At 38.6% G+C, this 20377-nt stretch overlaps 1 protein-coding gene across 1 annotated transcript in view; it reads right to left on the bottom strand.

Annotated features, from left to right (window-relative positions):
* Positions 1 to 260: 260 nt before the first annotated feature.
* Positions 261 to 20377, bottom strand: part of STK32A (serine/threonine kinase 32A) — a 151318-nt gene continuing 131201 nt past the window's right edge. The window contains exons 9-13 of the mRNA XM_010383381.2: positions 17298 to 17414; positions 14790 to 14915; positions 12856 to 12984; positions 4602 to 4666; positions 261 to 4224 (exon numbers count right to left, since the gene is read on the bottom strand). Coding sequence (XP_010381683.1) covers positions 4131 to 4224; positions 4602 to 4666; positions 12856 to 12984; positions 14790 to 14915; positions 17298 to 17414 — 531 coding nt within the window. The 3' untranslated portion in view covers positions 261 to 4130. The remainder of the gene's footprint in view (positions 4225 to 4601; positions 4667 to 12855; positions 12985 to 14789; positions 14916 to 17297; positions 17415 to 20377) is intronic.

The following is a 20377-nucleotide window of genomic DNA, read 5'->3' as shown; positions in this document are numbered from 1 at the left end:
TGGGCTATGTTCCCTGAGATGTGACTACTAGAGAGGTCAGGATTTTTAGTTTGTATGCATGTCGGTCAGGTAAGCTATACTGCATTCCATAGTTGCAGAACATCATCTCTGTTACAGAATATTATTGCTGGTAAGGGACATTCCTCACAATAGGAAATAGACATAAGAACGGGTTACTTTGGGCACCTCCAATGCTATCTCTCCAGAAAACAATTACACACATACACTCACACAGCTGGCAAAGAAGGGTCAGTGGCTCATTGTTTACAGAAGACATTTTAATACACATAGGCACATTTGTATTATATATGCTGCAGCTCAACAGAAGCGCTTGTTTCCCATTCGAGGGCCGCCAGATCAGCTGCCTGTTCACAACAGCACAGATAAGTGAAGTTAAGAGTTTTAATATCAGTGTTTAATATCAGTCAGACACACAGAATTTGTAATAAACAGGAATCACAGACAGCAGGAAACAGGATTTTGTGTGGACAATACAAGGACAACTGGGTACTGAAACAAGCTTGCAATGCTTTTCGTGCCTTTTCGTTCAGCTTTTGAAGAGCTAAAGCCTCAGCATTACTGCATCAGCCACAAGCAGTAACACCGGTCCCTACTAGCTACAGTAATACTTTTTCTTCCTACGTATTCATCCATCCAATCTACAAAAGCTATGATAATACAACGTCTAGTGGTTTCTGATTAAAACTTTCCTATCAGAAGAAGCCTAGCCACTGATTAATTAGGTTACCGTAATTAATTTAGCAATGCTCTGTGCTGGTTGCTGTTCATTCCTGCCCTAGCAATGACCTCAGGCAAAATCAGTGCCACCATGGCAGTGGGTTAGCCATTAGTAGAGGACTTCCTGGAATTAGGGTTGTGGCATAAGTTGCCGGGCTTGACTGCCCTACCCATGTACTAGAGGTCACTGAGGGTGCACGGGAGGTGGGCTCTGTCACAGTGCAAGAGCCTTATAGCTGGGATGCTCCTGGACATCAAAATCTGCTCAGACTTTTCAGATGCTCCATACTGGCAAGGGAAGCTGCTGGGAGAAAAATATTTAGGAGTACCAGGCCAAAGGATTTAATAGTCATCTTGTTTTCCAAAAATCACAGCTCTGAACCTCAGTTGTCACGACTCTGGAAGAGACATATTCCACCTACTGGGATATTAACGCTTAGCCCAAGTTATAGAATAAAACCAAAGGATCTGATGTCAACAACTAACAATGACCATAAAGATTTAGGAAAAGTTTAAATTTTGGAAAAGGTTTTTGTTCTCATGTTTAAAATGCACAGTGGTAGGAGGTGATTACAATCAGTTGTTCTGCACTGTCAGATACCATGGTTTTGCTTTCAAACTTGAAATACACTGTGTGTCATTCACCTGGCTAGCACTAGAAATCCGTCTTACTCTCTGAGCCTGTGCTCTCTGTGCATCCATGGCTCCTAAAAGCCCACAGAGGTGCTTCAGTCACAGAAGTAGCTCACTGGAAGTAAAACTAGGGATTCGGCCTACAGAGATTGTATTGGGTTCCCATCCCATCATAAATGTATACATGTGAAATGGTACTATGGCTTAACTCTCATCACAGTGGAGATCCTAATGGTGCCACAGCTTTTTGGTAAGTGTAAGTGCAGAAAAATTTCCCAAAGCCTCTTCTTGGAAAGGATGCAAACAAGGTCGCAGTGAGAGGAGGAACCTGGTTACTTAGGGAAGTGAGTCCACAGCACATCAAGGCTTGAATCAAAACAAATGAAGGATAAAAGTAAACATGCAAGTAGTCCCTGACACTCATGGGGTTACCAGACTGCAGCAGCATCTGGTCACTTTCTTATTCTTGCTCTTTCCAGCACATTCCCCTCTCTGAAATCAAGTCAGGGCAATTGCTTCAAGTTTATAGTGTTTGGAGAAAAACAGAATAGCATAGACAAATGATGTGGGAACTGTAGGGAAAAGGAATTAAACAACAAAAGAACTGGTTTTTAATTATGTAACAAAAATATGGTTGCTCTTAGAGAAGCACTATTTCACAGCTCTGCACGAAACTCTGGGCCTGTTAGCTCAGTGAGGAGGAAACTGTGAATGCCAAGCTAAAGTTTAGCTCTGGCTTTCTACACATACTTGGTTGCCCCAATGTAACCTCCTTAAGGAAAAGCCTCGCATAAAAGGCAGCCATCTCTGTTTCTTCAGTCCATTTCCACTTGCCTGGCTTCCCAAATGGGCATCACTCAGGTCTTCCCAGTTGCCAGCTTACTGCCATCTTGGTGAGACACATGGTCTCCATAAGTAAGGACAGGTTTAGGTACTCTGAGTAGCCAAGAGGTGAAAACAATCCTCCACCAAGCCTGTTCACTTCTTGGCCCTACCCAGAGGCACATGGGTTGCCAAAAATAGTTATTCTGCAAAGATCTGTATATCTGTACAGTGGAGTTATATCATATGCACATCTCACTTAGGTGAATTAAACTTTGTGGCAAATCAATAAATAAAATATAAAGAAAAGGAGTGAGATATTAATGATATTTTAAATAAGTAGGCGATTCTGCCTGACATTCTTGTAGTAAGCACAAGGGAGAAGGGAGACACGATACCACTGTTGCCTTAGTGTCCATGAACTTGCCTCCCTTGGATGTGTGAGAATTCCACTGTTCTAAGAGTAATTCTAAGGCCAGGTGTGGTGGCTCACACCTGTAATCCCAGCAGTTTGGGAGGCCACGGTGGGCGGATCATTTGAGGCCAGGAGTTTGAAACCAACCTAGCTAGCATAGCAAAACCCTGTCTCTACTAAAAATACAAAAAATTAGCTACACATGGTGGCACACACATGCAATCCCAGCTACTCAGGAGGCTGAGACACAAGAATCCCTTGAACCCAGGAGGCAGAGGTTGTAGTGAGCAGAGATCATGCCACTGCACTCCAGCCTGGGTGACAGAGCGTGACTCTGCCTGAAAAGAAAAAAAAAAGAGTAAGTCTAGTCTATAAAGACAAGTGTAATTTGTTCAACATTTTAACTCATCTGGTATTAGCCAAAATGAGACCAAAAATAAAAATAACTAAATCAAAACAAAACAAAAGCAATGACTTGTTTCATTAGTGAAGGGTGACACTGTATTGGGCTTCACTGAGAAAAGATACTTCCCATATGTTATGGGTAATTTAAGGGGTTTTTCAATGGTAAATTTTACTATCTTCTAAATTCACTTCTAACTTAGACAATAAACCCCGTAAAAGATGCAACTTTGCTGAAATGCAAGGTGGACATACTTTCAGTGCGACAACATTGTTTTCTGATCCTCTCCAGATACAGGTCTCTGCTAATCTTCAGAGGACAATTAACTCTCAAGGAACATGCTTCTTGGAAGGAGAGTGGTGTGCTAATATTTAGCAATTCTCTTGTTAGGAGGGAAAAAACTAGCATTTACCAGTTTCCATGGTGTAAATGCTCCCATTATTACCAATTTCAAGTCACCTCCTTCACATTGTTGAAGAGGGAGGTGGGAAGTGGTGTGCACGGCAGGCTCATGCTGGCTGAGATAAGCAGATCTAATGCTGATTCTAGCACATCACTGGAAGGCCCTCATCCATCTCTGTTACTTTTAGTCTGATTTCATTCATGCCTCCCTGATAGAATTCCTTATCCTTATCCAAGTAGTCTGGGGAATTCTGACCACTTTATGAAACTTTCGAGGTCTGAAAAGTCTCACTGAGTCCTGTGTCCATCTGTCCATTTGTCACCGTGTAATAAGAAGGAGTGGAAAAATAAATCTATATTCACATATTAATTTCAAAATAAAAATAAAGGCTGTTTAGAATAACAATTACAGCACTAAAAAGGCAGGGTATGGCTCATCTAATATAACCCTCTCATTTTAGATAAATAAAGTAAAGCACAGAAAGTTGGCTAAGTGCTAACTTGCTCTAGATCACACGGCTGATTGATGTGAAACGACATCCCAGGAGCTCAGGCCCAGGAACCTTCACTGTGTCGTGCTGCCTTTTTTGAAAGATATTCATTCACATTTTCTAAGTCAGGACATGTGGAGTGGCAAGAACTACTGTCGGCTTTTCTTGACGTATGTAATTAGAAGTTTCTGGCATGAGATTGTCCCAAGAAGAAGACACGAGGCCTTTACAGGTTGTTATTCTGACCATCCTCATTTTGTGGGTCTTTGGTTTGTTCCAAGGTTAGATTTGGTTGTCTTTTGTTAAAGTCCCTTTTTACTCTTAAAAGAAAAAAAAGATGTTTTATTCTTTGAAAAAGAAAATGAAAGGTTTAAGCTTTTGAAATAACATTAAGCCCAATAATTTATAAATAAGCATGAGCCAAGAAAATCTTTTGAAAGCCTTTGATTTTTAAGTGTTCAAATCCTAATTCCTCATCCCTTCTCATAAACAAAAACTTGATGATAAGTTAATTTATCAATTAAAAATTTTTTAATACCTTACAAAAAAGGTTTCTACATTTTCTACAATAGATTGCATCATTTTCCCAATTAGAAAATAATTTTTAAAATGTTAACAATATATTTTCTCTGCAAGTAAAGTCTGGCTGAAACATGCCATCATTTCCGGGGCTGTTGTTCTCCCAGGAGTTACTTACTTTTCTCTGTTGAAAATTATGAACTCCTTCTGGACAGAGTCAAGGTGCTCTTGAAAAAGACATGTCTTCCAGGTGAACATAGAAAAAAAAGAAAATAGAGGTATAGTTAGCAGACAAATGAGGATCTTTGAACAGCCAATAACCTGTTGACAGTCTATTCAATGAATAGCCCCAAATTGAGAAGTAAGTAGTATCTTCAAAATGGATGCTATGTGAAGATTCCGGGAAGGTGGCAAAACAGGAAGCACCAGGAATCTGTCTCCCCTCCTAGACAGCGATTGCACTGGCAGAATCTGTCTGATGTCACTATTTTAGAACTCTGGAGTTTATTGAAAACTTGCAACTTTCAGGGAAGGCTTGGGTAGCAAAGTGCAGTTAATTATGACCAACTTAAGCTCTTAGCACAGCAGCAGCTACCCATCCCTCATCCTCCAGTCCAATGGGAGGGAGCTGAGCACACACATGTTCTGGAGCAGTTTGCACGCAGCCTGTGGGAGCCAGGGTGGAAAACAAGAACCATGTTCTCCAAATACTGAGGATCCGTACTCCCATCACTGCTGCTTCTGATCACAGAGGTGCAAACAAAATGCTTGATGGCCATTGTTGTTGCACCTCCCCCACACTGTTGCAAGCCACTCTCCCTCAGGCTGAAGTGACTTCTGGGAGAATTAAAAGACCAGCACCTTTTCCTCCCTTCATTTTTCTCCTTTCTTCCTTTTGGGAGCCATGCATGAAAGGCTGGGACATTCAAAAACAATTGCATCTGTGGGGAAAATCAGAAAGTGACCTCACATGCCCAGGGAAAGGTGCAGGCTCAGAAAAGACCTAAGAAGGTCTTACCTTTACACCTCAGCTAATCTTTGGCATGAAGACAGCTTACAACAATAATAAAAAGTAAAAGTAAAAACAATAACAAAAAACAGCAAACCCTGGGGATAGGGGAAATCTGATTTTCCTAGATTTATCACATTATTAGATTCAAGTGTCCAATACAAAAAATAACAAGCCATGCCAGGAAATAGAGATGTATGGCTCATTCACAGTAAAAAATCATAAATCAAAAAAGCTATCCCTTAAAGAGACCTAATAGCAGATCTACTAGATGAAGACTTCAAAATGACTATCTTAAAGATGCTCAAAGAACTAAAGGAAGATATAGAGAAAATCAAGAAAATGATGTGCAAACAAAACTAAAATATTAATAAATACAGAAAACCTAAAAAGAAACTAAAAGGAAATTCTTGAGCTGAAAAGTGCAACAACTAAAATTTAAAAAATTGCTACAGGGTTTCAAAGGCAAAATTGAGCAGGCAAAGGAAAGAATCAACATCAAACTTGAAGACGGGACAGTGGAAATTACTGGGTCTGAGGAATGGAAAGAATAAAGATTGAAGAATAACAAACAGAGCCTACAGCAAGCTTGTCCAACCCACAGCCCATGGGCCACATGTGCCTCAGGATGGCTTTGAAAGTGGCTCAACACAAATTCATAAACTTTCTTAAAACATTAAGAGATTTTTTGGGGGGTGATTTTTCCTTAGCTCATCAGCTATCATTAGTGTTAGTGTATTTTATGTGTGGCCTAAGACAATTCCTCTTCTTCCAATGTGGCCCAGGGAAGCCAAAAGATTGGACATCCCTGGCCTACAGAATGTATGGAACACCATCAAGCAAACCAGTGTATGTACTGTGGAAGTTCCAGAAGGAGAAGAGAGAGAAAAACAAAAACAGAATATTTAAAGAAATCATAGCTGAAAGCCATGAGCCCCCAAATCCAAAAAAGTGCAGTGCATCCCAAGTAAGATGAATTCAGAAAGACCCATATTGAGACAAAACATAATCAAACTTTCCTTTATTTATTTATTTTTTTGAGACAGACTTTTGCTCTGTTGCCCAGACTGGAGTGAAGTGGCACGATCTTAGCTCACTGCAACCTCCTCCTCTTGGGTTCAAGAGATTCTCTTGCCTCAGCCACCCAAGTAGCTGGGATTACAGGTATGCACCATCATACCCAGCTAATCTTTGTGTTTTTAGTATAAACAGGGTTTCATCATGTTGGCCAGGCTGATCTTGAACTCCTGACCTCAAGTGATCTGCCTGCCTCAGCCTTCCAAAGTGCTGGGATTACAGGTGTGAGCCACCATGCCCAGCCAATATAATCAAACTTTTTAAAACCAAAGACAAGGAGAGAATCTTGAAAGCAGCAAGAGAGAAGCAACTTGTCACATACATCATAAGATGATGGGCAGATTTCTCATCAGAAGCTTTGGAGGCCAGAAGGCAGTGGGCTGATATATTCAAAGTGCTAAAAGAAAAAACCTATCAACCAAGGATCCTATATCTGGCAGAACTGTTCTTAAAAAGTGAGAGAGAAACTAAGATGTTTCCAGATAAAAGTGGAGGGAGTTTATTACCACTAGAACTTCCCTGTAAGAAATGCTCAAGGGAGCCCCGCAAGGTGAAATGAAGGGACATGAGACAGTAACTTGAAACTATACAGAGAAATAAAGCTCTCAGTAAGTCTAAATACATTAGACAATTACAGAAGCCAAGATTATTGTAACAATAGTTTGTAAATTCTTTTTGTTTTCTACATAAGATACTAATATATATTCAAAAAACAACAATTAATCTAAAAGCTAGTATTATTGTAAATTTGGCTTGGAGGTTCTACCTGGCTTTTGTGAATAGCCTAAAAACATCTCTCCATACTTAATCCTGATAGAATGTTCCTCTCAACAATGGTACTGGAGTTGATTAAATATCCTTCTCTTCTAGTTAGCAGAGCCTTCTTTATTTGTGACTTTCTTGCAGACATGCAAAGCATTTGCTTTGACACTGCACTGTCCAGCTTTCAACATCTATTGATGACTTTTTCATCAAAATGAGAAAATTTAGCCTCAAAAAAAGATGATTACCAAACCCAGGACAGAATTAGAACTGGATCAAGTGTTTTAAAAGTCTGCAACAAAATACTTCCAAATTTCTTCTGATGAAAACTATTCTTCTTTAAAAAAAATCATTCAGTCATTTATTTTTTTTTTAACCTAGGAATTAGAATATGCTAAGTTCTCCAGTACTGGAGAGTTTTCTTTCAGAGTGCTTATTTAGCTGACAGGAGAGGAACAATACAAAGCACAGAAGAGGGATGGGGAACAAGACAAAGGAGAAGACACAGCTCTGTTGTATTTCACTCTTATTTACAAACGGAGGCATCTGTAATCCTGAGGGTTTCCAGTATTGGTCACAGCGGACAGGCAGCTACAGGATAAACATAACCTGATAAAAACTCTTTGGAACGACACTTTTACCCCAAGATTTTAGAAAAAATAATTTTTAGCATAAAAAATCAAGGTTATAATCAAGTGAAATGCAAAAATCCACATGGACTGTTTTCCCCCTCTACTATGTAACTATTTTGTTTAAACAAAGATATGAAATACACACTTGCAGATGACCTTCTAGTGTGATACTTCAGACCCCATTACTCTTAAAGCGTTCATGTTCAACGTGTTCTCTTTCCTCTGCTTTAGGTGGAGAAGTTTAAGAAGTGTAGCCAAATGGATACATCAACAGGAGTAGCCGTAAAAAGAATATGAAATGAGGGGGAAGAAAAAAGAATGGAGGGACTAATGGGTCATACATGACTCAGAAGAGAAATGTTCACTAAAAATCTTAGAACTCACCTATCAAGGATGAGTGGCGCAAACAGTGATTAAACTATCATAGCTGGACATAGCATCCAAAATACTGGAAGGGTTAAGAGTAGGTGGAAATCTCAGGAGGAGAACTAGGACTTAGGGAATTTGCCTCAACAGTCAGATAGACTGGGTGGCATGGCAGTCTGTTGATTCTATATTTTAAAGATGCTGAGCGGAGCAAGATAAAGTGGAGGATATTCTGGGGGGAAAAAACAACAAAGGCATCTGACATGAGCATTAAAGGAGCCAAGGAAAAGAAAGGCTAGGAGTTAGGAAGTGCAGTGGAAAGTAAAGCATCACAACAGCTAACATTCTGTGGAGCACTTTACATGCACTCATTTACTCAGAACGAACCTACGAAGTTGGTACACATACCAACTCCATCTATAAATGAGGAAACTGAGACATGGGGAAAATGCAAAACTTTAGTTATGTTCCTCTAGTTTATCACATCCTAGATTCTATAACAGAGTATGTCAACCTTGGCTGCACACATAGAATCACCTGAAGTAATTTTTTAAAATACTGAGACCCAGGATATAAAATCAATGTGCAAGGATTGCTAGCATTCTTATACACCCACAACAGGCAAGCAAAGAAACAAATCATGAATGAACTACCATTCACAATTGTTACAAAAACTGTAAAACACCTGGGAATATAGCTAACAAGGGAAATGAAGGACCTCTTCAAGGAGAACTACAAACCACTGCTCAAGGAAATCAGAGAGGACACAATGAAATGGAAAAACATTCCAGGTTCCCAGGTAGAAAGAATCAATATCATGAAAATGGCCATACTGCCCAAAGTAATTTATAGATTCAATGCTATTCCCATTAAATGACCTTTGGCATTCTTCACAGAATTAGAAAAAAACTATTTAAAAATTTATATGGTACCAAAAAAGATCCCAAATAGCCAAGACAATCTTAAGAAAAAAAAAAAAAAAATACTGGAGGCATTACACTACAACATTACCTGACTTCAAACTATACCACAAAGCTACAGTAACCAAAACAGCATAGTACTGGTATAACAACAGACACATAGACCAATGAAACAGAATAGAGAACTCAGAGAGCTCAGAATAGAGAGCTCCTTTTCCAGGCTTATGGCTTGATTGGAATTCCCTTGTCAACACTTGACTCTTTTCTAACGTGGTACCTAAACAGTGATGAATTTGACTCTAGAGTAACATGGTGACTTTGAGCTACACACAGTGGGGCAGAAATGGGGCTAAGCTATAGCTAACATGATATTGATATGGTGGACATTCTTGTTAGATTTGGCTGAAGGAATGCCTTCAGTGAATGGCTGTAGATAAGATTAAAGGCACAGAGGATGAGCAATGTCACAAGCCTTTTGAACACAGCATGGGTAATTCCTATGATCAGAAAACACCTGCCATTTTATTTCCTCTGAAACATTAAGATCTACCTGTGCCCTAAGAAGTGCCAGCCTTGAAATGCTCTTTTCCTTTCCTGTATGCTCACCTACCTCAGCCTAGAGGAACTACATCAAATGTTGCCTCCTCTGGAAAGCCTATCCTAACCCTTCACTCAGGTCCAGTAAGCAATTCCCAGAGCACTTTGTGTATCTAACCATAGCATTAACCACCTAGTCAGAAACATTTCCTAACATAGCAGGAACTTTATAGTCATTTGAATAAGTGAATGAAGGAAGGAACAAACATGTTAATAATATAATAAGATTGACCCTCATGTTTTAAAAGCCTTAATGTAAAAGAGTGACAATAGAGTGAAGAATCAGAAAGATAATTCATAATCTTTCTGATTCTTCTTGGAAGAAAGACTATTCTTTGTTTTGAAGCAAAATACCTTTTATTCTTGAACCTGGGGTACAAAATTAGAAGAATCTAGAGAAAAATGCTGATGTAAGCAGTTCCAAGCCCCATCTCTTAACAGAAACATCAAAAAAACAAGCAGATACTGTTAAAACCTACTTTGTCTAAATTCCAGAAAGCAAAGGTTTACTGGAACCAAGTGAACACTAAATTAAGAAAAGAAAAACAACTTAAAAATGCTCCTAGTGTTAAATCTCAGTCAAAACATTAGCTGAGAACAGTTAAAGTCACAGAGATTTCAGTGATGACACAACAAGGAAGACGATCTCTACAAACATTGTTTGGAGAAGTTGCTAAAAAATGGATAACAACAGCCTTCAACAATCAAAAAATAGCAAACCATGAAGAAAGGAGGAAGCTGATTTCCAGAGTTACCGCATTACAGTATTTAAATGTCACGTTTTAAACAGCAACAGAAAAAAATCACAAGATACACAAAGAAACAGGAAAGTATTGCCATTCAAAGACTTAACATTAGTGGATAGAAATTGTCCTGAGGAAGCCCAAACATTGAGCTTTCTAGAGTGAGATTTTAAAACAATTTTCTTGAATATGCTCAGAGTTAAAGGAAGCCATGGAAGGAAACCACAAAACAGGTCTCAAAAATTTTAAAAAGACTGAAACCAATGGAATGAAGGTAGGAATCAATAACAGAAAGAAAACTGGAAGATTCACAAAAATGTGGAAATTAAACAACAAACTCTTAAAAAATGAGTCAGAAAAAGAGATCACATGAGAAATCAGAATATACTTAGAGATGAATTAAAAACAAAACACAACATCCCAAAACTTATGGGATGGGTGAACACAGTGCTCAGAAGGAACTTTATAGCTATAAACACCAATATTAAAAAAGAAGAAATGTCTTCAGTCAAAAGCCTAACTGAACACTGTGTTGGTATGTTAAGGATTTTTGCATCTATATTCATAAGAGATATCAGTTTGTAATTATCATTTTTTGTGATGTCTTTGTCCAGTTTGGTATCAGGGTAATGCTAGCTTCGTAGAATGAGTAAGGGAGAAACTATTTGCAATTCACATATCTGATAGGGGTCCAATATCCAGAATATGTAAAAAACATCCTGTAATTCAACAACAGAAACGACAAGGTACCTTTAAGTTATAAAGAACGAGAGGAAGCCAGCTATGTGAAGATGCAAGGGAAGAGCATTCTAGCAACAGGGAAGAGCAAGGGCAAAGGCCCCGAAGAAGAACGAAAGGGTCAATGCTTGAGAGTGAGACACTTGCGGGGCCTGTGAGGTTGGAGGGTTTTAAGTGAGGGTCAGAGTGGGATAGTACAAGGACGTGGCAGGAAAGATGGGCAGATCATGTTGAGCGTGGTAGGTATGGTCGAAAGTTATTCCCAAATTGCTCAGTTATTTCTAAAACTTTAAAAACTTGTAATAAAAAAGATCTCTTGGTTTTTATTACATGTTAGGTCTTGTTATCAGACAGGCCTGTATCCACCTTGAGCTGAGTTCTGCTAGGTCAGGAGAAGGAGCAAGTCTGGAGAATTGGGTTGGTTATGACATGATCATGAAGAATGGACCATTGGGAAGAAGACAGTTTAAAGACAAGCAACATGCAAGATGGGTTAGCAGCACAGCTAACCATTCCTTGGAGGGTGCTAGAAAACATTTCCTGAAGGGAATCTGACGAGAGGCCAGTTCTGTGATCAAACAGGACTGAGACGTGAACGTTTGATGAATTAATTGTCCATTGAAATATATAGTGGCCCCTGACAACTAGAGAAATTAAGGAGATGGAGGATACTTATTTGTTTGCAGAGCCATCTTTACCACAAGACTACACAATTTTTGAGAAAAGGGACAGCATCGAGGACAGAAATTAGATCGCCATCATTTCTCACTCTAGTGTTTAGCACAGGATCTGGCAGATCATAGGTACTCAATAAAAGTAGCCTAAATGAGAGAGAGAGGGATAGATGGAGGAATGGATGAATGGCCATGGGGATAGATAGATGACCTTTAGAGGAAAAGTGAATGTTTATTACTTCATCATCATTGTAATTCGTAGAGCCACATGTGAGTATAAAATCCCACTAAGTATTTGCAAGTTATTGCACTGAAATCTGAGCTCTGCTATGACAGAGAATAATATACTTAGTTACAAAATTAATTTAACTCAGCCTGAAATCCAGCAATAGGGCTCCACCATGTTAGAATTCCATTGTTCCTGTGAACAGACACTCTTCTGTGAGGCTTGATATCATAAAATTCTGCTTGTGGCAAAGAACAGACATCATTTCTAGGATTGGCTGCTCCCAGAAACTCCTCAAAGCAGGAATGAGGTCCAAAACAACCATGTGTGTACTTTGAAACCTGTCCCTTTACCATAATTTTATGACTCATCCCCTGACCTAAGCTTGGCCAATGACAGTTCCTCTCCCAGGAAATTTGTAAATTTTGAATTGAGAACTGGAAGAGAGCAATAACTGAGTCAAGTTCATGGCGGAGCTCTAGAGGGAAAGCCTACAAGTAAAACATTGCTGCTAGGATCCTCAGAGCAGCTCTGGTCTGCCCTTTTAGAAGCCTGGCTAATCTACTTCTCCTATTTCACTAAGCAGCAAAAGTAGGGTGCTGAAATGACCTCCCAGCAGAAGCTCTGGAAGATATTGCAGCCATCATGGGGAAACCCATGACCCTGAGTTTGGTGGAGACCTGCTTACCTGAGAAGAATCGCATTTCCTCATATCCTTCTCCTTCTTTGCCAGACGCTTTTTTTTCTTGTGAAGAGGTTTGGACTCCAAAATCATTTCCTCGAGTTCAAAGGTAGGATCACAATTCAGCCTGCCTTTCTGCAAGGAAGACAATTGGCTCAATCCTCAGATTACTGTATCATTCTGGAAAACACACCAGACCTAATATGGAAAATAACACTTAGTCTTAACGGAGCAGTCCATGAATAATATGCTGGGATTCCCACTCTAAGTTTTACGTTATTTATTGCCAGCATCGTTTTTCATATTCTTCGTTTATTTTTCTAAACTCTGAATTGGCCTTCAGTGAGTAAAAACAAAAGCCAACTTACAATTATTTTTCTAAAGTGGAAGCTTTTGGGTTACGTTCCCCAAAGTGCGTTCTAATAATCACGTAGCTCAGAATCACCTAAGTTGCTTGCTCAGCTTCCCAGTTCTCCAACCAGACTTCCCATATCAGGATTTCAGAATGTGAGGTCCAAGAACTTGCACTTTAATAAGCTCCCCAGATGATTCCAATTCACACTAAAGTCAGAGAAGCATAACGTAGAACTTCTTTTGAGCCAGCGTTGATGGCTAATTGCAGGGACACACACATAGAAGGAGGGGGAAGCAAGAGTGGGGGGTGCCTAGACCTTCATTGTGTCATATGTCAATTACGGTACAAGTTGCCCCTGCTGGATCCTGCAAAGCAGAGAGGTAGGAATTCAGACCTACCCTCCTGTTGCTCCATAAGGTACAATTCTACTACACTGCTTTCTCCTTTCTCTCACTTTGCACTTTCTCCTTACCCTCTCATTAGAGCATGCCTCCTGCTGTGTGTACATGAAGGATCACACTCTCACATTCCCACAGCAAATGCCTCACTTGTGTTTAAGAATAATTTTTTTTTTTTTTTTTTTTTTTTTTTGAGACAGGGTCTCACTCTGTTACCCCGGCTAAAGTGCAGTGGCATGATCACTGCTCATGTAGCCTCAAACTCCTGGGCTTAAGCAATCTTTCTACTTCAGCCTCCTACTAGGTAGCTGAGACTACACCCAAGTATCACCATGCCTGGCTAATGTTTTTTTTCTTTTTTTGTAGAGACACGGTCTTGCCATGTTGCCAGGGCTGATCTTGAACCCCGATCCTCCTTCCTTGGCTTCCTAAAGTGCTGAGATTGCAGGTCTGAGCTGCCATGAACAGCCAAAACAGAAAACTGAGTTGGTTCTACAGGCCCCTTTAGAAGCCTCTTATTCTGCCCAATATACCTATAATTGAACATATAATTTCAGTTCTAGGCAGAGAGAAGGAGCTAGAGGCCTCACTTGGGACCTTTGGCCTAAGCTTCTGGACTTTGGCTCTTACCAGCATAATGCAGTAGACCACAGACGTCCATTGGTTTGGGTATCCATCCAATGGGAATTACGTGTCTTTGGTTATCAGTCCTTACAAATAAAAATCCCTGAGATAGAACAAACAAAGGAGGAGGGGCAAATGGTAAAATAAATTCCTCACCTCACCTCCAATAATTTATAATTCTTTGACTCCGATCTCTAGGGACACAAACTTCTGCATCTTTAGAATCAAAGAAAACTTTTAAAAAATCAGCAGATTTATGAGAATGACTATTTGGAGAACTAGGACTTCCTTTCAATAAAAACATACCATAAAAAGTGGTTAAAAGCTAGAACTTCAGTGGCAAATATACCTGGCTTAGAATCCCAGCTTGACTCCTTGGTAGCTTTGTGACCATTGGTGACAAACTTACCCTGCGTGTGTCTCAATTCTCTCATCTGTAAAATGGGAATTGAGGCTCTCTTACAACACTGGTGTGATTATCTAATGAGACAATGTGTGGATCTGGCACACAGGGTAATGTGCACTGAATGGGGGTTCTTATGGGTTTGTTAGGATTGACTCACATTAGGAATGAAACCTGGAATGAGCCTCTTCTGAAAAACTGCATCCCAGTTTATATCATTCATGTATGGGAAGTTCTGGACATCAGACAACCGAGAAAATCGTTGGTCTGGATTAGGTTCAAGTAGCTGCCAATAAAATACAAACGTCAAGGCCATCAGAAAGGATAGGAGGACAAAAAAAATCATACAAATTCTCTCTAAATGTTTTCAAGTGTAGGACTGAAGGAAAAAAGACAGTGTCCCCCATCCCTAATCCCATAAACAATGTAGAAAATACACATTATTAGAATGAACAGTATGTAGGATTCTGCAACATGATGAGTAAAAACGGCTTGTCCTACTAAGTCAAATGTATCTTTGATTCTTGACTCCTCTACTTACTAAGGGCAAATTTGCTCTCTAAATCTTAGTTTACCCATGTGTTAAAAAAAAAAAGCATGGGTAATAATCTATTTCATAAGATTGCAGTCAGGATTAATGGGAGGCTATTTATACAAAGCGCCTAGTAGAAAACCTATGGTGACAAATGTTGATACATTTTCACAAGTGAAACTCATTTCCTACTAAGAATTTTAGCTGTTTTTACAACTAATTAAAATACATTCGGGGTGGCATAGCTAAGGTGTAACTAAAGTTACTGTTATAGCTCTAGATTTTGCTAATTGAGATAAAAGATTTTTGCCCCCTTAACCATTCCTGAGCCAACATCACACCAACTGTGTGGCTCAAATAGGCAATGTCAGTCTCACTTGAGAATGCCTCTGAAGATGACAACCACGCACCCTCAGGGTGTAATTTGTGGAGTGAAGCAGGGCTGTCTTGGAACTAAGCAGAATTTGCTTATGGAAAATGATCCCCCATTCTATGTCTTTGACATTACTGATGCAATGTCCCTATTCCAAAATAGGGAACTTGACTCCAAAAACAAGAGACACAAATGTTGAGTCCTTAGCCACTAAAGCTATTTTCCATTACCAGCCACAACTGGTGCAATTTTCTCCAAAAAAAAAAAAAAAAAAAAAGCCAAGCCCATTCTTCTTCAGTTCCTCATTCTTGTTTTGTATCATCACTCAATATACACTGCTGACCTCCTACTATAACTGTTCTTCATCTGTTTGATGAACATGGGTACTTTGAAAATCTGATGAAAGCTGTGGACCTCATTTATTCAAATACTTGTCAAATGTCTCTCCTCAGGCTCTGTGTTGTTAGATGCTGAGAATACCATGGTACACATGTCAGACACGGTCCCTACCCTCATGAAGCTACGAGGAAAATGGTAAGTAACCAAGGATCACACAAATGCTGGGTATAATTTTAAACTGAAAAATGCAATGAAGGAAAGATAGTGTTCCATGAACTTACACCATAAAGGTGATATTTGAGCTAAGAGCTAAAGCTGTGCTTCCCAAACTATGTAGAAGGGTCAGTTATTTTGTTTGTTTTTGTCTTTCAATTTCCAATCTACTGAAATCAGTATGTGGTCTTATTGTGCATTGCCAGTATGCAGCACCCCACATAGACACCTTGTGACTTGAGTTCAACAACCCTCAAACAAGCTTGGACCCTCTTCAATAAGACAAGTCCACTGATCATGTGTTTAGATGCTGCAGCAGTGTCCAATTGTTATAAAAGTTTCTAAATGCTTCTCTCAAGTTCTTTTCTTATAATAGACCTGCAGAAAAAATTCATGGACTAGAACCAGTGAACCATATTGAGTAGTACTGCTCTCAAGGAGGAACTGGAGGAACTAGGATTGGAGGCACTGTTCCAGGAATAGGTACTAGCATGTGCAAAGGTCCTGTGGTGAGACGAAGACTGGTATGTAAAAGTGAAGAAGGGGGAAAGAAAGAAAAGAGGAAGAAAAAGACCAAAGCAGTTTATGTGTAGTCGAAGGGGGGACAAAAGTCCAAAAGTCCAAAACAAGGCTTGAGAGGTATTTTGTACCATAAAATTATTTTAATCTTTATTCTAAGAACAAGGAAAATATCCTGGACTGTCCTTTAACAAACCACTATGGGGCTGAGTGGGGAATAGAATGGAGTGGTAAAAGTGTACGGGGGCAAACCCATTATAAAGCTAGACTGATGGCAGTTGGATCAGGGAAATAGTGAGGACAGAGAGAAGTGAAATATTTTAATACTTAAAATATAAAATTTCAGAACCTGGTGATGAATTGAATATGCAGATGACAAATGAGTCCCGGTTTCTGACTGGCATAAGTGGATTTGGATAGAGAAACCAGTCACTGAGAGAATTTCCTGAGAAGAAATTCAGGAAAGACAAAGATAAAGGAGTCTTTTGAGTTTAAGATGGCTTTGGGATATCCGAGGGGACTCTGAGTTGACTTAATGAAGCCATGTATTTGAAAGCTAACAGCTAGAAAAGACACTCTAGAAATGTACATTATCATGACTGTCCCCAATATTGTATACTAACTTCTAAACTTAAACCAGAGGGCCTGCTTCCTTTTGTTACTTCCTTTTGACATGCAGTCTTCCCTCTTACCTTTTTAAGAAGTGATGCCATTTCTTGTGACCAGGCAGAAGGATAAGTTACAACAGTCGTCTCAAACATGCGTACAATTTCCTTGCTGGAAGTACTGGAGCGAATATGATATGGTCTCTTAAGGGAGAAAAGAAGTAAAAGTCTTCATTTGTATAAGGCAAAAGAAAAAAAATTTTTCCAAATGTTTCCAAGCTAAACTTTCAACCAGTAAAATACCTATATCAATTTCTAACCCTGTCCAGCTGACTGTTGTGTTGCCATATGTGTAGGTGGTCCTGTGTTGCCAGACCCCCTACTTTTTCTTAAATAGTTGTTAGAAACATATGGTTGCTTGTAAAATATCATAATTTTTAAAGTTGAACACTCCACTGAGCCAAACAAAACATTCAAGTGGGCTGAATCAGCCGCTGAGATGCTGATTTGAAATTGTTTTATAAGGTAACTTATATAAGTATTAACACAAAATACTGGACAAGTTCTCAATAAACGGAAGTCTAAAAAATTATTATGTAAGGGTTGATTGCAAGGAAATCCAGAATTTTACCATACCATCCCTTTCACTGCAACATAATGAGGAAGCTCAGGACAGAAAGCTGCTCAGAAAACATCAACTCCAGTCCCACAAATGCTATGAGTCCCTGATTCCACAGAGTATGGCATGGTGGAGAATTTTGTGATGAGGCAGAAGCTTTTAAAAAAAAATTTTGGCGGGGAAGAACCAGGTTCTTCTACAGTTTGGACTTTGAAGAAAAGTAATTTAAAAAGAAAAGAAATTAAAAGAAAACTGTGGATTAGTTGCAGTTTTCACAGCTTTACACTAGAGGACAGCCTTTATCTATATTATTTTGTAGGGGACTTGCCAACACTGAAATTTCATGTTTTTTATGTGAACTGTAAGCTACTCAAAGCCAGAGATTGTATCATTCTTGTTCACGAGACCAAGCATTCAGTAGGTATATAATACATGTTTATTTAATGAACAAAATTTGCATATTTGATTAACTAGCCACAGTACAGTTAATATGGAAATCCACATTGATCACATGCCTGGCCCTTTTAAGATGTTTAATAAATGACTGTTGATGGATGACCTAAATTGGCGGAAAGGAAAGGGTTTAAGTTTTTCCCTTTAGTAAATCAGTGTTAAGAGGTAATATAAAATAATCAAGTGTCTGAGGTTAAAAGGATTTGGTGTTAAACCTCTCCACTCAATTTCTGAACTTGTTACTTCATCTGTAAAGTGAACTATCTCATGAGATTCCTGGGAAAATTAAAGGAGATAATATGTGTAAATTTCTCAACAGAGTGAGTGGCTAACAGTATTAGACATAATACAGGAGAGAGATTTTTATCGTTATTGACACAAAGGTTAAAATGGGCATATGTAAACGTGAATGAATAGTGAACAGCAAAATGAGTCCTCAAGAAAAGTGATGGGAAGAAAGGCTTAATTTTACACATGGCAAGTCAATGTGAGTTATTCATGGAACCATGAAGTGCCAGGAGGTGACCCTTGAAAGAGAGGTTAATTCAAACTTTTTCTTCTTTTTAAGTAAGGTCGAAAAACAACTGCCATATTCTCCACCTCAACACTAAATAAAGGACCATAGCTAAATCATATGTCTTGGTAATTATATAGTAGACATAACTCATTAACTCAGTATCAATAAAGGAGTGCTAGATGCTTTATCACCATTATCAATGTTTATTGATAATTTAGTAGCCAAAGGGTTAGGTTACTCCATATGATTCAGACCATGTTTATCACTAAGAATCAGATTAGGCTTAGTATACTCAAGCTTCTAGGCTTATATGTTTGTGCATGAACATGTGTTTTTCCTTCTTTCTATGTTTCTTCTTAATTTTAATTCATTGCTGCTTCTCAACCTACTGTTGAGAAAATAAAATGATTTTTTAAACAAATGAATTAATTGATGAATGCCACAAGCAGCTGGTTTAAGTATGTACGTTTTTCTCTAGTTACTTTATAAGGCCATATGACTGAATTTAATTTTTAAAATCTCCATTACCTGTTGGTTTATTTAAAAATAATCACATTGTCTTTATCTTATTCATTAATTTACTTTTACCGTTCTAAATTTTAAAATTAACTTGAATTAATCAACTACCAGAATTGTACATTTATTTATTTACCAATTATTTATTGAATGCCTACCATGTTCCAGCACCTTTCACAGCCATTGAGGGTACAATGAAGAATAAGACACATATGGTTTCTATGTTGGTGGGGCCCAGAGTCTACTTAAGAAAGCATGTAAATTTATTATATAGACTGTATACACACACACACACTTAAATAAATGGGATACATGCTATAGAGAAAAATTACAGTATGCAATCACAGTATATATCAAACAAGCCTAAGGCAGCATCTAAACTAACAATGAGCATATAGAGAACAAACAAAGTGGAAAAGATGAAGTGTCACATGGGAACAAATGATGTGTTGTGAATATAGTTGTATTTCAGAATTGCAGATAAGCATGTACAATGGGTACAAAACTATGTACACACCTATCCTAAATTAATACTTTTGGATAATATGAAACTATAAAAGATGTGGACCTTTGCCTTTGCAATGACTATGAGATAGTAGGGAGTCAGAGAGATGACAAAGCAGATTAACAGTTAAGGGACACATTCATTAAGACTGAAATCAAACTCAGAAATGATGAGAATGTTTTCAAGCACATTTTCTCATTAAGACATTTACTTTTCTGTAAATAAAAATTTTGTTTAGCACCCTTCCTCTGTGGTTTAGTTGTATTGATACTTATAATTAAATGTTATTTCCTTTTCTTCAGATAAGCTATATTTTGAAACATAATTGCAGGTAGCCTAGTTGGTGATTTTTTCCTAGAAGGTGTTTAAGTGATTTGTAGTGATTTGTTCCTCTGTTCATTCAATAAACATGTACTATATACCTATCAAAAATTAAATATTTTGACCAGGTGCAGTGGCTCACGCCTGTAATCCCACCACTTTGTGGGGCCAAGGCAGGTGGATTGCTTGAGCCCAGGAGTTCAAGACCAGCCTGGGCAACATGGTGAAACCCCACC

The sequence above is a fragment of the Rhinopithecus roxellana genome, chromosome 3 (assembly GCF_007565055.1).
Source record: "Rhinopithecus roxellana isolate Shanxi Qingling chromosome 3, ASM756505v1, whole genome shotgun sequence".
NCBI lineage: Eukaryota > Metazoa > Chordata > Mammalia > Primates > Cercopithecidae > Rhinopithecus > Rhinopithecus roxellana.
The sequence above is the reverse complement of the archived record's forward strand: the minus strand, read 5'-3'. Positions and strand labels throughout refer to the sequence as shown.